This window comes from Cucumis melo, chromosome 5 (assembly GCF_025177605.1).
Source record: "Cucumis melo cultivar AY chromosome 5, USDA_Cmelo_AY_1.0, whole genome shotgun sequence".
NCBI classification, from domain to species: Eukaryota; Viridiplantae; Streptophyta; class Magnoliopsida; order Cucurbitales; family Cucurbitaceae; genus Cucumis; species Cucumis melo.
This window is the reverse complement of record NC_066861.1, coordinates 27,666,936-27,681,518: the sequence shown is the minus strand read 5'-3', so window position 1 is coordinate 27,681,518 and position 14,583 is coordinate 27,666,936. Positions and strand designations below refer to the sequence as shown.

The 14,583-nt window shown below is 33.9% G+C and overlaps 2 protein-coding genes across 6 annotated transcripts; both read left to right on the top strand.

The window, feature by feature from the left end:
- The first annotated feature begins 579 nt into the window (after window positions 1-579).
- LOC103495625 (uncharacterized) lies at window positions 580-3,438 on the top strand. Of its 3 annotated transcripts, none has more exons than XM_008457251.3 (3): window positions 580-728; window positions 1,266-1,454; window positions 2,937-3,438. In XM_008457251.3, exons 2-3 carry the CDS (start codon window positions 1,344-1,346, stop codon window positions 3,387-3,389), a joined length of 564 nt encoding a protein of 187 aa, XP_008455473.1. In that variant the 5' UTR covers window positions 580-728; window positions 1,266-1,343; the 3' UTR covers window positions 3,390-3,438. The 3 variants fall into 3 exon arrangements, with proteins under 3 accessions (XP_008455473.1, XP_008455482.1, XP_050940729.1); XM_008457260.3 differs by having other exon boundaries at window positions 646-907; XM_051084772.1 differs by lacking the exon at window positions 580-728 and adding an exon at window positions 736-907 and having other exon boundaries at window positions 1,054-1,454.
- Window positions 3,439-4,896: 1,458 nt separating this feature from the next.
- Window positions 4,897-13,463, top strand: LOC103495570 (ERAD-associated E3 ubiquitin-protein ligase HRD1B-like). Of its 3 annotated transcripts, XM_051084770.1 has the most exons (9): window positions 4,989-5,064; window positions 5,174-5,297; window positions 6,204-6,747; window positions 7,207-7,383; window positions 8,235-8,384; window positions 8,473-8,678; window positions 10,471-10,627; window positions 10,790-11,069; window positions 13,073-13,463. In XM_051084770.1, the coding sequence occupies exons 3-9, from the start codon at window positions 6,215-6,217 to the stop codon at window positions 13,244-13,246; spliced, it is 1,677 nt and encodes a 558-aa protein (XP_050940727.1). In that variant the 5' UTR covers window positions 4,989-5,064; window positions 5,174-5,297; window positions 6,204-6,214; the 3' UTR covers window positions 13,247-13,463. The 3 variants fall into 3 exon arrangements, with proteins under 3 accessions (XP_008455400.2, XP_050940728.1, XP_050940727.1); XM_008457178.3 differs by lacking the exon at window positions 5,174-5,297 and having other exon boundaries at window positions 4,897-5,064; XM_051084771.1 differs by lacking the exon at window positions 5,174-5,297 and having other exon boundaries at window positions 4,977-5,064; window positions 6,209-6,747.
- The last annotated feature ends 1,120 nt before the right edge of the window (window positions 13,464-14,583 follow it).

Here is a 14,583-nt window from a genome sequence, read left to right as displayed (position 1 = left end):
GATTGAAAATGATTACGATTATATAATATGGTTTTAAGGTGGTTATTGCTCGAGGGCTTCAAACTATAATTTTATAAATGGTCTTATGCTTGTGTCAACAGCGTGCAAAAGTATCAATTCGAGCCTAGAATTTGTGAAGTCTGACCCTCCTACGAATTCTCGTTTTCCCCTTACTTCTTCCATTTTTTCTTCATCAAATCTGTAATTACAATGAGAAAAAAAACTTGTTTATAAAGCTTAGTTAAATTCCATTTTGACCTTATATTTTGGCCATCCATGCCATTTTCTTACTAACAATACCAATCACGTACAATTATAATAAGCATATCATATTAATCAAACACAAATCAAATTAAAACTCAAATACGATGACAAAAGTAACACAACTCAAATGGCTTAAAACTTATTATTTAGTTAACTAACTTCTTTAAGGCAAAAAAAGTTACAAATTTCTTTATAAACTCTTTTCAAATATAGTTAGAATATTTATAGAGCAAAATATCATGATTTTTCATAGTTTATCACAAAAATACGTTTAAAATATTTTTTTTTCTAAACTAAGAAAAGAAAGTAATTTACAAATAAACCCTTATAATTATATAAATTAAATATTGAAAGTCCTTTCCTTCTCTTCCTATGTGTATGCTATGTCGCAGCCGCACATCACCACCAACACTCAGTCAGCTTTCTTTCTTCTACCTCACTCCCTCCGGCAGTTCCACAAAAAGGTTCGCTTCCAATCGTTTTGGGTTCTTAGTCATATTTTGTTTAATCCATTTCAAACGCAATAGATGGTTTCAAATCCATTCTGATTTGAAATCCTTACAAGTCCATCGGTTCCAAACAGAGGGTTTTGTCGCAGAAATTTGTTTCGCCTTTTGAATTCCCTTCATTTGTGTTCTGTTGGGTAATTTCTCTCTCAGATTTTCATATTATATATTTGTTTTCTTGACGGGTTTTGACTTTAAGCTGCCAATAATGCACATAACTTGTTCGAATTCATGAATTCTTCCATTTTTTTTACTTCTTTTTAATATTTGAAATGCTCGCTAGTGTGAACTTTGTATTGCCGGATAACTGTTCGACACTATGCCTCATAAAGGTTGAACCTGTGTGTGTTCTTCCACCATAAAGTTAAGCCTTATCTAGTGTACTCATGCTTATTTAGTAGTTTAGTCCGTTTATTAAACCTCTTGAGTCCTGAAATATTTTCATGTAGCTGGGAGGTATAATATTTCGCCTCTTTTTTTTTTTTCTTCTTTTAGGTGCTCATAGGAGCTGAATTCAGGTTCTTTAGATACAGAAGAGCAAAGGGGGGTTGAGTTGGCCAGTAGAAGGAAAAGATGTTGAAACACTTTCTTGGAAATATGGGGAAACACGTGGTTTGTGCATGTGAAGTGAACAGGTTCAGGCCTTATTTGCTCGTGCCAACAAGTGACTTTCATAAAGGGGAGGTATAATTTCATCTCGTAGCTATCAATATTCTTGTTTTATAAATATTTCAGTTTTTTAGTAAGCGAAGCCTCCAAAACAAAAGACCATATACTATACATCTTCAAAATCACAAGATTTCACTCTTTGCATAAATTTACATAATAAGGTAACATTCCATACCAGAAAATAATGTTGACTTGCACCAAAAAGGCAATGTACCTAATTACAACAATATCATGGATTGAATAGTTTTGAAAAAGCTTTGGATAGACCATACCAAGAAGCCATATGAACCTTAATTAGTTCGAAAATTTCTTCCCACGAGGAGCATGTATGATCAAATATCTTATTCTTCTCAACCTAAATTCCCTTTGATAGTCTCCACAATGTGGATTCAAAGAATCCTGGTATTTCCTTTGAAATAGCGACTGCTTAAGGAACCAAACATGTTACTTCTAGTTTTAGCTTTTAAATTAATAGCCTGAGTATTTACAAAGAACTTAAAAAATACCTCGCGGCTCTCATAACCTATAATGGGAGGATATTTCTTTAGAGCTCCCCTTTCTATTCTCCTTCGTTCATTGCGCAGTGGAGAAAGGTAAGAAGGAAACATATTTTTGGTAAGATCAGTGGGTAGGGCATAGACCCCGTTGCTCTTTGTTTCCTTGTTCCTATCGTTTGGTGCCCCTTAAGAACGTTTGGTTTCTAATTTTTTGTTTGGTCTAGGAGCTCCGTTTCTTTTTTCGTTTGGTTGTCGTTGTCTTTTGGCTGTTAGGGAAATGACATAGGTCACCTCTCTTGTGTATTTGATTGAAGATTTTAGTTTTAGGCTTGGGAGAAGAGATGTTCAGGTTTTAAAAGGGTAAACTTAATGTTAAATTAATTTTGAGTGATTAAAACGTGCTTTGAAGTAATTTCAAATATCACAAGTGATCTTAACAATTTCTAAATTACTCTCATTCATGTATTTAGTCATTTTCATAGACGTATTTTAGTTAGTTTGGTTGGTGGTTGGACTTTATTTCCTATAAATTGAAGATCTTTCCAAAGATGCAAGTTCACAAAACTAGTTAAGATTTCTACACCTCTAAACTGAAAAGCATCTCATCTATGATGTCTAAGAGGTATTGATTTCAAACTTGGTAACTAGAGTTATAAAAATTCTACAAGTTTTCGATGTGAATTGTTTTAGGGCTAGACAGTAATTCTTATCTAAGTTTGCCTAGACATCAACACTAATATAGAAATCATATGTTCATATTTAATCAATGTGTATAGCCCTATATCCTCTTATTGGCTACACTCTTGACTTCTAAAAGACTAACCTCACTTGATGTTATACAAGAAGTTTTTGCCAATAATCATCATCATGTTTTAATATTCATGCTGTTTAAATTATTTTCCATCTTTTGCATTAGAATAATCACTTGCCCAGATTAAGTCCAACTATTTTAAACCTTTGGCTTTGATTATCCAATGCATGATTGATTGCTTTATCACAGGTTCATTGTGCACCCAGAAGTTTCTTTGGTGTAGAGGACTTCTTAGATGATGATAATAGTCGGCCCTATACATACCAGAAAGCGAAAAAGTCCAAGAATCCGAAAAAGCACATCTCATTTAAGCAACGGACCTTAGCTTACATGGAACCATTTACACTTGACGTGTTCATCTCAAAGCGGTTCGTTTCAGCATCACTTACACACAGGGTGACTTGCAAACAAGTTGCTGTTGCAGGTACCAACTCAAAAGATATCAAAGCTGTTCTTCAGTCTCGTTCAGATATACCTGCTTGTTTGGCCGTTGGCCGTATTTTAGCTGAGAGGGCTAGAGAAGCTGATGTTTATACCGCTAGTTATACTCCTAGAGAGAGGGACAAATTTGAAGGCAAAATAAGAGCTGTGGTTCAATCTCTTATTGATAATGGGATTGATGTTAAAATTTATCTTGAATGAAAAACATCTTATATAGTTTATGAAGTAACACTTCATGATCGTTGATAAATTGTCTTCTAAATCTTTTATTTAGGTGTTTTAATATCAAGGTTTAATTTAGATACTGTCTGGATTGCAGTGGTTTTTTTTTTTTTTTTTTTTTTCTTTCTTGTTGTCCAAGAATCTTAAGGCCTTTTCCTTCTTGAAGAAATCAATCAATTTCTTGAAGTTGTACATTCTACAAATTTTAAGAGATTTTAGTTTTCAAATCTTGAATCAAAATGTTTACAGCTTGTTAATGTAGAGTCCTTTTATTTTATTAACAAAGCTCTTGACCTTATGGCATAATCTACTTGGATTGATTTGGGGGAAAAAGTCACTTTTTACTCGTAATTTTGTTGGACTAGGATCTAAGCTTCACTATTTGAAATATAGTAAAACTTGATTGTTCTTATTTTTTTTCCCTTATGAGTACTACAATCTTTCACCCGCAATACTTAATTATTCGTATTTCTCTTAGTTATTTTAATTTAATTAATAAACTAAAGATGAAAAATGAGTATATGAGTGAAAATTTGACGTTAGAATAATTTGAAAATAAGTCAAACTTCAAGGGTAAAGTTTATGTACTAAGGAGAAGAATCAAAAGAAAATATTAGTGAAAGTAAGACAAAATCAACTAAATGGATTTTTTTTTTGTCAAAATCTCGTGTGAATAAACTCCCGACCAAAACTTATCTATGGGAGATTAAAAACTTATTTGAGTGTGTCTGTCGTCTGTGTCTTGTTTTCTCAATTGTTCAAGCAACTTTATTCTTTATCGCATTGAACGTGAAGTATCTTCATCTTCAATTATAATCTATGTAGTAAAAGTTGTTCATCTTTCTCCGTAGTGGCTATGTATTTTAAGATTATGAATTTTCTTTGTTTGTGATTATTTGGATTTTGTTAATTCTCACTTGGATTGGATGACTCATTGCTGATGAGTTCTTTTGGCCGATACTTGAATTTCACTTTTAAAAAATCTCAATAAACATAAATTCTTTTTTTCTTTTTTATACATAACAAACTAATTTGTATTTGTATTTGATCTACTTAAAAACAATTCATATTTCAAAAGTTAATAAAGTTTTAAATATTATGAATAAATATACTTTTTGGTAGAAATATTTTGAATATTAGATAGACACAAACATTAATTTGTATTTGTATTTGATCTGTTTAAAAAACAATTCATATTTCAATAAATTAATAAAGTTCTAAGTATTATGAATATATTTTTGGTAGAAGAATATTACATAGACGCTAATACAACATTAAGGAATATTTGACCCACTAATTATGTTAGTTAATAAGTTTGCATTCAATCAATGTATAGAGTTATAAGATTAAATTTGTAGATAATTAAAATAAAATAAAATTAGTGGGTTAATATGAAAAATAAAAAAAAATATATAAAAAGTGAATTTATTCAATAAAAGTTTAAATATATTTTCATTATCAAAATTGAAACAGTTAAAAAAGGCTAAAATTGTCATTTACTCTTTAAGACACCTTGTTAATTTTCTCTCACATATTTATTTAATTTAAGATTCAATCAAGCGAACGCGAAAATCCCTATCTTTCCAGATTGTTCATCGTTTCCAGATTTTCGGTTTTGTTCTCAGATCGCTCTCTACTTTCGTCGCCTTCTCAGGTACTCTCCATCTTCTTCTATCTCTTTCTACCACTCATTGTCGAACTTGGTTAGGTGAGAGACGAAATGGAGCCTAAATTGCCTAATGTATTGTGTTTTTTTGTTGCAGTAAATTGGAAATTTATGTTTGGTGTGAATGTTTTCTTTTGCTCGTGATTTCTGCTCCAGAATTTAGGGCTTTGTAATTGATTACGATTAATTTATGTTAGGCTTCGTATTTGGATTAGGACAAGGTATCGGTTCTCGATAAGCTTGTGGTTATAGGTTTGGAGCTTGGCACATTAGTTTTTTTTTTCCTTTCTGATTTTCCTTTATTCTAAGTTTTAGCAATTGGAGTCCTTTTTTCTTATTTGGAATTTTTATATATTAATCGTTGCTCGAAAAGCTTGTGGTTTAGAAGTCGAGTGGTAAACATCAATGGTGAAAATATGTATTTTTCTTTATCTTTATTTATTTATTTCTTTTGGAATTCAAACTAATGCTAGTCTCGTTAGTTCTTATATCAACATTCCCTTCTCCAAGAAAAAACTCTTGAAGCACTTGAAGTAACCTCTTTATAATTCTTCTTTTTGCTAAAGGAATTTTGATTCCTTATCTCCATAACCATTTTGTTTTGGAAAATTAAGCCTGTAGATATTACTTCCACCTCCGAATTTCTTTCTTTGTATTCTACTTTTTACCAATTGTTTATAAAACCAAGCCAAAACTTGAAAACTAAAAAAAGTAGCTTTCAAAAATTTCTTTTTGTTTTTGAAATTTGTCTAAGAACGCAACCATTGTACTTAAGGAAGATGCCAATCACTGTAAGAGATTGGGAGGAAATAGGCTTATGTTACCAAATGGGGCCTTAATTTTCCAAATACACACGTTCTTTTGTAATCAATGTTTGCCAATGGTGATTGCCCAAATTATCCTTAAAAAACTCCTGTCATTTCTTGCAAATGTCCTTTTATCTTATCATAAGTGCATGGTAACGATGATTATGAAACAATTTTGACTTTCTCTTTATGCATTATTCTCAGTTTAAACGTCTTACAGAATGATAACTAATTCACAATATTTTCAAGATAGGTAACGATGATATTTTAGCATCATTTAATTGTTTCGTTTGGCTGACGTTTCAACTTCTCATATGGCAGTGCAGTAGAGAATGATGAAGCTGCAAACATATGCGGGGATTAGTTTTATTGCAACCATAATGGTTATCTATCATGCCTTCAACAGTAGAGGGCAGTTCTACCCAGCATTGGTCTATTTATCGACCTCCAAGATAAATCTAGTACTTCTTCTCAATATGGGTTTAGTCATCATGTGCATTTTGTGGCAGCTAACAAAAAAAATATTTCTGGGTTCTCTTAGAGAAGCAGAAGTTGAGAGGCTCAACGAGCAATCATGGAAGGAGTTGATGGAAATCCTATTTGCCATCACTATTTTTCGGCAAGATTTTTCTGTTGCATTCCTGGGTATGGTCACGGCTCTGTTGTTGATCAAAGCTCTCCATTGGCTGGCTCAGAAGAGAGTTGAATACATGGAAACCACTCCATCGGTGCCATTGTTGTCTCATATCCGGATTGTTTCTTTCTTAGGCTTCCTCTTTGTTCTCGATAGTCTGTTTTTTTATAACTCGATAGATTCTCTGATACAGACAAGGAAGGCCTCGGTTTCCCTCTTCTTTTCATTTGAGTAAGTTTTAAATTTCGATTGGTTCATATCTTTTTTCTTTCCTTTTTTTTGGTCGTTGTTGTTGTTATAGGAAATAGACATATCATTATTATGTTGAAATTACAAAAGTGGAAAGTCCTAGACAATAGGTTTCAAAATGCTTTTCCAAGTGATCATGAAATTTGGTTCCTATCTTGATTCTGTATTTAGACAAGCATTAGTTATGATGTTTCATAATGGAAGTTTTTGAACATTTGGTACCACATTAATTTCAAGGAGGTGTGGTTAGAATGTCAGAGATACCAAGGACATGTTAGATGAACTCACAAATTTGATACTTAAGTTCTTATATAGAGAATTTATGGCTCTGTCTTGTAGTCTTTGCTCGCAAGATTTAGGTTTTTAAATATCCGATTATGTCTCTTGTGTCCCTGAGAGGGTCTTATTTAAACATAAAATATATTCAATGACTTGTTTCAGGTATATGATTCTTGCGACAACAGCTGTGTCAACGTTTGTGAAATATATCTTCTATGTCAGTGATGTGCTCATGGAGGGACAATGGGAAAGGAAACCAGTCTATACATTTTACTTGGAACTTATTCGAGACTTACTTCACTTGTCGATGTACTTGTGTTTCTTTCTTGTGATTTTCATGTAAGTAATCAAACTACACCCGTGAGCTATCTCATTCTTGCGTACTGGAAGTTCAGAATTAATCTCTTTCTGCATAAATGTTCTCATACTGCCTATATCTAAACGGGATTCTGATTCTTCTCAAGAAATACTATGCGAACCAAAAAAAATCAGATGTGGTTACTAGGATTCGTATCCTTTCATGTAACAATGGCTATCATATTTTTCTTTCATGTTAATTGTGGGAGATGGCTCATAAGTCATAGTAGGAGTGTCTTAAGAATGATAGGGCATTTCTTGTTTGTTTGGATATCCTTTACATATTATTTTCAATCAGTTGTTTTAGAATTTTACTCCCTTTAAGATTGAAAGAGGCAGAGATTTCTGTTTACATGCACACATTGCACAGAAAAAGAATGATTTTGCTTGTAGTCTGACCAATTATTTTTTGGATATTGCTAGTCTGTAAACATGGTAGAAAGTTTAGAATTCTTTTCTTTTATATGTTTGTCTTTTGAATGTGTTGTTTTTATCATCACACACACTCACACACATATATATGGTTATTTTTTTAACTTCGAATCGTCTGCTCTCCTTTCCCCAAGTATATTCTTACACCTACTGTTTAATAATAAGGGGAGATAAGGAAGCTAACTAAAGCTCAAGGACAAGTGTAATGTACAACTTTCTTGTCTTTATATGCATGATGTTTAGCCCAATGGGATAGGACATCAATCGCCATCGCAAAGGTTGATGGTTTGATCCCCTACCCCATGGTTGTTGAATCTAAAATAATGTTTGGAGTTACATCCACACTAACTTCATTCCCATTTCACATCTTTATTCTACTGACTTTGACTTTGCTCTTGTAGGACTTATGGTGTGCCTTTGCACTTGATCCGAGAGCTTTATGAGATCTTTAGGAATTTCAGGATTCGCATTGCAGATTACATCCGTTATAGAAAGATTACTTCAAACATGAATGATCGTTTTCCTGATGCAACGCCTGAAGAACTCAATTCGTACGTCCAAGCTTGGTCAACTTGTTGTGTCTTTGATGCTTCCAGTACTTTTATGTTAGCTACTAAAGTTCTTTTTATGGAATTGCAGAAGTGATGCAACATGCATTATTTGTCGTGAAGAGATGACAGTTGCAAAGAAACTAGTATGTGGACATCTTTTTCATGTCCATTGTCTCCGATCTTGGTTGGAGCGACAACATACTTGTCCCACTTGTAGAGCCCTTGTTGTACCACCCGAAGGTTCAAGTACAACAAGCGGTCATCATGGAGTGCAGTCTGATGCTAACCAACAAGGTAATTGCACTCATAAAAATTCAATTCAATTTACTGCCTGGCTAACATTCAATTTACTGCGTGGCTAAAGGGTCCTACGTCTTGTACTATTTTTAATCTGGTAGGTTTTGTAAATTTCGTCCATGTGTATTTTATCTGGTTGTGGACCTTTCTGGAATCTTTAGTATGGAGAAAGTGTGTAAAACTCTAGAATTTTGAAAAATTTGGACTAAATAATTATGTTAAGACACTTGCAACGTTCACTTTTCTATTCCTTTCTAATACTCAGAGTACAGCCCGAACACTCGAGGAACACAATCAACTATAGCTTAAGAACAAAAACACACAGAAGCTTAACCAAACAACCAACGCATAAGAGCAAAAACACACAAAAACTTAACGAAACGAAGAACAAAATACTAAGGCCGCCCAGATAATAACGTTCACCCCCTCCAGCCTAATACTTAAGCACAAAATTAAAATGACAAAACCTGGTACTGCACTCTCCTCTCTCAGGAGGTGGCTACCCCTGCCTTCCCTCTCCAAAACATTCGTACCCCCCCTGTGCCTGCTGTCCCCTTTTAATTACCCACTACTAACTAACTGTGGGTCCCCCTTCTTGGTCCCCATCCTCCTTGCTTTCTTCCCCTTCAGCACGTGCCTCCTCAGGATTGGTTTCATGGGCATGATCTTCCCTGCCACTTGTCCCCACCTCATTGGTTTCATGTTTCTTCTTATTCTTCCTATGATACGTAAATAGAATTGGTGGCCTAGCAAATTATTTTTAATTGGCTTAAAATGCCCCTTAAATGGGCTGTTGATAGTGGGTCTTGTTTCACTATTTATTTATTTATTTTTATTTTTCTGTATATGGAGTGCCCTTGGCATGCTGCTGGTGTGTCTTAGTGTGTTGAAGTGCAAATAATAATAAAATAATGGACACACCAGTGAGAGTATTCGAGGTGTGGGTAAACCGGCCCAGACGCTCACAAATAAAAAAAATAATAATGGACATGCCTGATGCGTGTCCACACTGCACTTTTCCGAGCTTAGAAGTGTCGGTGCTTTATAAGTTCCAAATTTGGTTTAACGTTTCAAAACTATTAAATAATCTAGATCATGAAGCAACCATTCAAAAATAAGCTATCAATATTTGCAAGTATTCTCTGTATATAATTATATGCCCCACCATTAGTGTGAAAGTTGAAATTTGAGCCTCTCAATTCATTGCATGGGTGTTGACTCTCTCTACTCCCTTCTCTCTTCTTATTTCTTTTGTTTCCATGATTGTTCTTCGTAAGAGACTGTCGTTAAAGTTGAAGTTTGTTTTATATATTTTTGTGTCTTAACAAATAGCCTTTAATCTCTCCTAAAAGAAATAGTTTGATTCTAGAACTGTATGAACTTAAGCATATTGAGAATGGATGATTATTATTGAACTGGACCTCTTGTCCTCTGTAAAAATTGGGTGCTTCATTTTATTCTTGTTTTGTTTTATATTTTCTTACTTTGTTAGAAAAGGTGTAGGAGTAATTTCCAAAGTTCTCTATTGAGATGCTGAAAAGGCTTTCTTTACCTAAAAAACTGTTCGAAGTTTTTTATATGATCTCATTTCTTTGGATTAACAACATTAAATGTTTGGTTGTTTTGTAAATGCTTGTAGGACTCCATTTAGTGTATCTCTGCTTTCTGTAATAGACGTCTTTGTTGCAAATATAGAACTGTTGGTTTCATTTAATTGTTTTTTCATGATGGAGGTATACCATGCTGAAACCTGAATACAATGACTGAGCTGTTTATTATGTTATAACAGGAACAGGAACCACAAGTTCATCTGCACAAGGTACAAGTGGCACAGGCGTTACTAACGATAATTTAAGTCATCATCAGGCTAGAGTTCGAGCTGCTGCCGCTGCTGCTTCAATATATGAGAAATCGTATGTTTATCCTTGTGCGAGCACATTAGTATGGTATGTCTTTTCATTCAAACTATGTGGTCTCTGTTTTTTTTTCCTCCTTTATGTTGATCTAGAAAGTTTACAAACATTAAGGCCATTTCTCTCTTTGCAAAGAGAAAAAAGAGTAGGATATTTTATCATTATAATTATTATTATTTGTTTATTTATTTACAGGTCTCTTGGATATGCAGTAGTTCCTCAAGTTGAAAGACCTTTGTTTGACTCTAACAATACAGAAACAAATGGAGAGCAATCTCCCAATGGACATCCACAGTACTTTTCATTTCCTGGCGGCCCTTCAAACCTGTCCTTCACTCAATTTCCCCAAAATATCTTTGTTCCTTTTCAGCCACGAGAGGGCACTGGAAACAATATAGAGGAATTGGGGAGTAGTCTAAATGTATCAGGCTCACAGCTTGAAGCTCAAGAAAAATTTCTTCAACAACAGATTGAGGTATGTTATTAACGTTACCTAGTGAGCTGTTTTTTTTGGTGAGTGTATGTTTTATTTAGTCTCTTGTTGCTGGGCCCTTGTATAATCTTCAGCTCTGCTTTAGAAGGAAAAAAGAAAGAAAATAAGAAAAACGTGAACAGTAGTTTACTAGTATGCACACATAGCCTTGACCATGGGCAAATAATACTCCTGAATCAATATCATTTCTCGTACCCTTTTTAAAAGATCATTTCTCATACTTGGATGATGTTCATGATGAACTCAAATTCTCAGAATAACATTTCTTGATTCTCTTGTTATCCTGGATTGACCAGGCCGACCAAGATGAGGTACCCTTAACAGTTAAAAAGAAAAAACACTATTAGCAGCCCTAGTTGTTTGTGATCAAGAGATTAGGACCATTACAAGAGAGATTCGAAAGTAAGCTCTCCAGAGAAAGGTATAAAATGTGTCAAATCTCAGACCTTCCTTTGAAACCTATTTATTTCCACGAAAAATTTCCCGTGTATTCGCAACAACTATCTTTAGAATGGAAACAAATTCTACTTTCTTTAATAAGTAGTCTTTATGTTGGAAAGTGGGTTCAAGAAAGCTTTTCCACTATTATATGAATAGTTGAAGGAACTATCATAATGCCAAACTTTAACCAAAACTGACACCAGTTCATAGAAGCAAAGGGCAAAGTCATAAATGGTTGAACTCTTTTGAGGCAGAGGCAAAGTGCGCTTGGCTCAGTGGGCATACCTAGAAGTCGGAGGTTCAATGCCCCATACTGTAGTTGTACTAAAAAGAAAAAATCTTCTAAGACAGACTCGCACACAGATTCTTTGGATAAAGAACAAGGTTCTAATCTCTCTGTCTCCTTTTCAAAGAAAAAAGAACAAGATTTTAATCTTCCAAAGGAAGTATGTCCTTTTGAAAATCCTCATTTTTTTAGAAACGAGGAGCAGCATACGGGGAGGAAAGAAAGGAATCAATTATGCAGAAGACTTTTCGATCGAAACACCATAAGAATGAAGGTATCATAATCAATGATTGGGAGCCCAAACATAATTTTGACTCTTTGGATAGAAGAGAATATTAGAGGAAGGGGGCTACTTATTGACTTCTCTATTGCAAAGGGCTTTATGAAAATGAAAATAAGAGGAAAGAGACCCACTTCTAGAGTTCTAGTTAATGAACTATTTGGAAAATCTTTGACTAGGGATAAGAAATACAGATGCAAAAATTGCAACCGGAGGGTACTATTTGGAAGCCAATCATCTTCCTTCAATCAAATTATGCAACAATCCCTCACAAATATTTAACATAAAATAGAAAGCGAAGATGTGTAGATCAAAGGAGGAGGCCTTTTATAGTCTCCTTAACACCTCCTTAACAGCCCTTGGACTTGTAAATTATAATAAGTCATGCAGGATCTCCTTGAAAACTACCTAAATCAGTGCGTCTACTCTTTGATGAAAGTCATGTGGATTGAGTTCAGAAAAGACTTAACGTCTTGGAGAAAAAGCAAAGCCTATTCCTTTAAGCCCTCGGATATTTATCCTCCATAGATCGCACACAACTTCTCACCAGCCCTTGGAAATTTCATGGAAATTCATATCGATTCAGTTCAAAAAAAGAGTTTCTTGTATCTCTCCAAGTCCTTGGAGTTGTATATGCTTTGTAGATCTATTCCAATTTCTCAATTAAAGGTTGAGTAGAGGAGATGCTTGTAGTTTTAATGGAAGAAATAAATTCATAAATTTGATGTTAGATTTTTGTTCAAAAAGGCATAAAGTTCTTCCAAACAACTCTATATTTTCTAGAAACTAGAGGTTAGAAATGATTGAAACGAGCCATTTAGTCAAATTATTAACCAGGAACGTGTGATAATCTTCATAATAAATTAATTTTTACTTAATTCAATTTCAAACTAATTTCAGTAGAACAGAGCTAGGCGTGGTTGAGGGTTTTTATTTAATTAATACCTTATAAATTCAAATTTTCGTATTTGCCAACAGTTCCTTCAGAATCAACTGCAACTTCTCCGTAAACCAAAAGTTGAGGAAAGCTCAAGAGGAGCTAGCGAGACAGATAAGAAAGGGAAAAGTTTAGCTATCTCACCAGCGCCATCGGCGTCATTGTCTTCATCAGATTCTCATCCACCTGGAGAAACGGAAAGGGTGGTAAGATAGAATAAATGTGCATAATATTATAGTGTAATAATACGAGACTGCAGATTGACACAATGACATAGATATGTGTCTATTGTATACGGAAGATGTACTTGGTAACTTTTTAGAAAGCAGTCTTCTTCCCTTTTGCCATGTTGGTGGTTGGTTGGGTTCGGTTGTAAATGCTGAATTTGGTCTCTTTTTAAGCAATCGATGTGATACGAAAATGGCTCTTTTTATTTATTTATTTATTTATTTTATATCGTAGCAAAAGAAGAGAGTTTTTATTCAAAGATGTTTGGTCGTTTCTATTTTCGTAGTCTAAAAAAGATGCTTTTCTTGAAAAGCAATTAAATTGACATGCGCATGAATGAAAAAGGCTTTGATTGTTTGGAAGTGGACATTTTAGAAAGGTGGAACTTCTTTGCTAATCTCGGTTTCTATTGTTCATAGGTATGACTGTCATGGTCTTCCTATGACAAAACTATTATTAACCGTTCAAAGAATTATGTGATTATTTATTTTCGTGTTTCGTCTTTGGCTTTTGAAATTCTAGTCTTTATTTTTCATTTTGGTTCTTAGAATTTAATATTTTCGTACATTCATCTATGTAATTCTTCAATTTTTTGCGACCCACATTTGGAATTATGTGCATTTCTTTGCTAAATTTTAGAAAAAAAAAGAATTGAAGATTCGATTTGATAACTGTTTTTGTTTTGGTTTTATATTTGAAAATTAAATCTATACCTTAGTCCCACGTTTAACTTTCTTCTTCATTTGTTATCTACATTCAACTTTCTTGTTTGAAATGTTGCATATTTAGATCTTGCAATGTAGTAATGTTCTGTCAGTGAAATATCTTGAGTGTGTTTTGCCATTCTTAGATCTTTGCAATGTACGAGCATTTTAAAGATTTTGCTGTACAATATTTGAGTGAAATTTGTTAGACTTCAGGTAAAAATATGTCGCCAACTTGTACATGGATTAAGATTGATCTGACATGATGAGCATGTTATTGGCATGTTGGATATGGAACATGTGCCTTCTTCTGCATGATGTGTATCCTCGTAAGGGTTATTTTCATCAACAATTGCATCTACTTCATCTCCACTATCTCATGTCGCTTTTCAAAGACCAATCATTAAAATCTTGAGTTTGAGATATATGGTTTACATCATTCTCCGAAATATGTGCCCCACCAAATTAGTAGGCTACGATGTAAGTGATAGGTTTAGACCAAAATATGTAGGAGACAATGAAATATTCCGCTCCGTCTTAGTAAGGGATTGACTTAGATGTTGACAAAATTTGTTTCAGTTCATCAAATACATCATTTGTTTGGGTAGATCTCCTTGATT

Excerpts from the sequence above, each read along its gene's own strand:
- LOC103495625 (XM_008457251.3), top strand. The coding sequence starts at position 1,344 with ATGTTGAAACACTTTCTTGGAAATATGGGGAAACACGTGGTTTGTGCA. Across the intron at positions 1,455-2,936 it reads GTGACTTTCATAAAGGGGAG|GTTCATTGTGCACCCAGAAG; the intron begins GTATAATTTCAT and ends GCTTTATCACAG.
- LOC103495570 (XM_008457178.3), top strand. The coding sequence starts at position 6,215 with ATGATGAAGCTGCAAACATATGCGGGGATTAGTTTTATTGCAACCATA. Across the intron at positions 8,679-10,470 it reads GTCTGATGCTAACCAACAAG|GAACAGGAACCACAAGTTCA; the intron begins GTAATTGCACTC and ends ATGTTATAACAG. Across the intron at positions 11,070-13,072 it reads TTCTTCAACAACAGATTGAG|TTCCTTCAGAATCAACTGCA; the intron begins GTATGTTATTAA and ends ATTTGCCAACAG.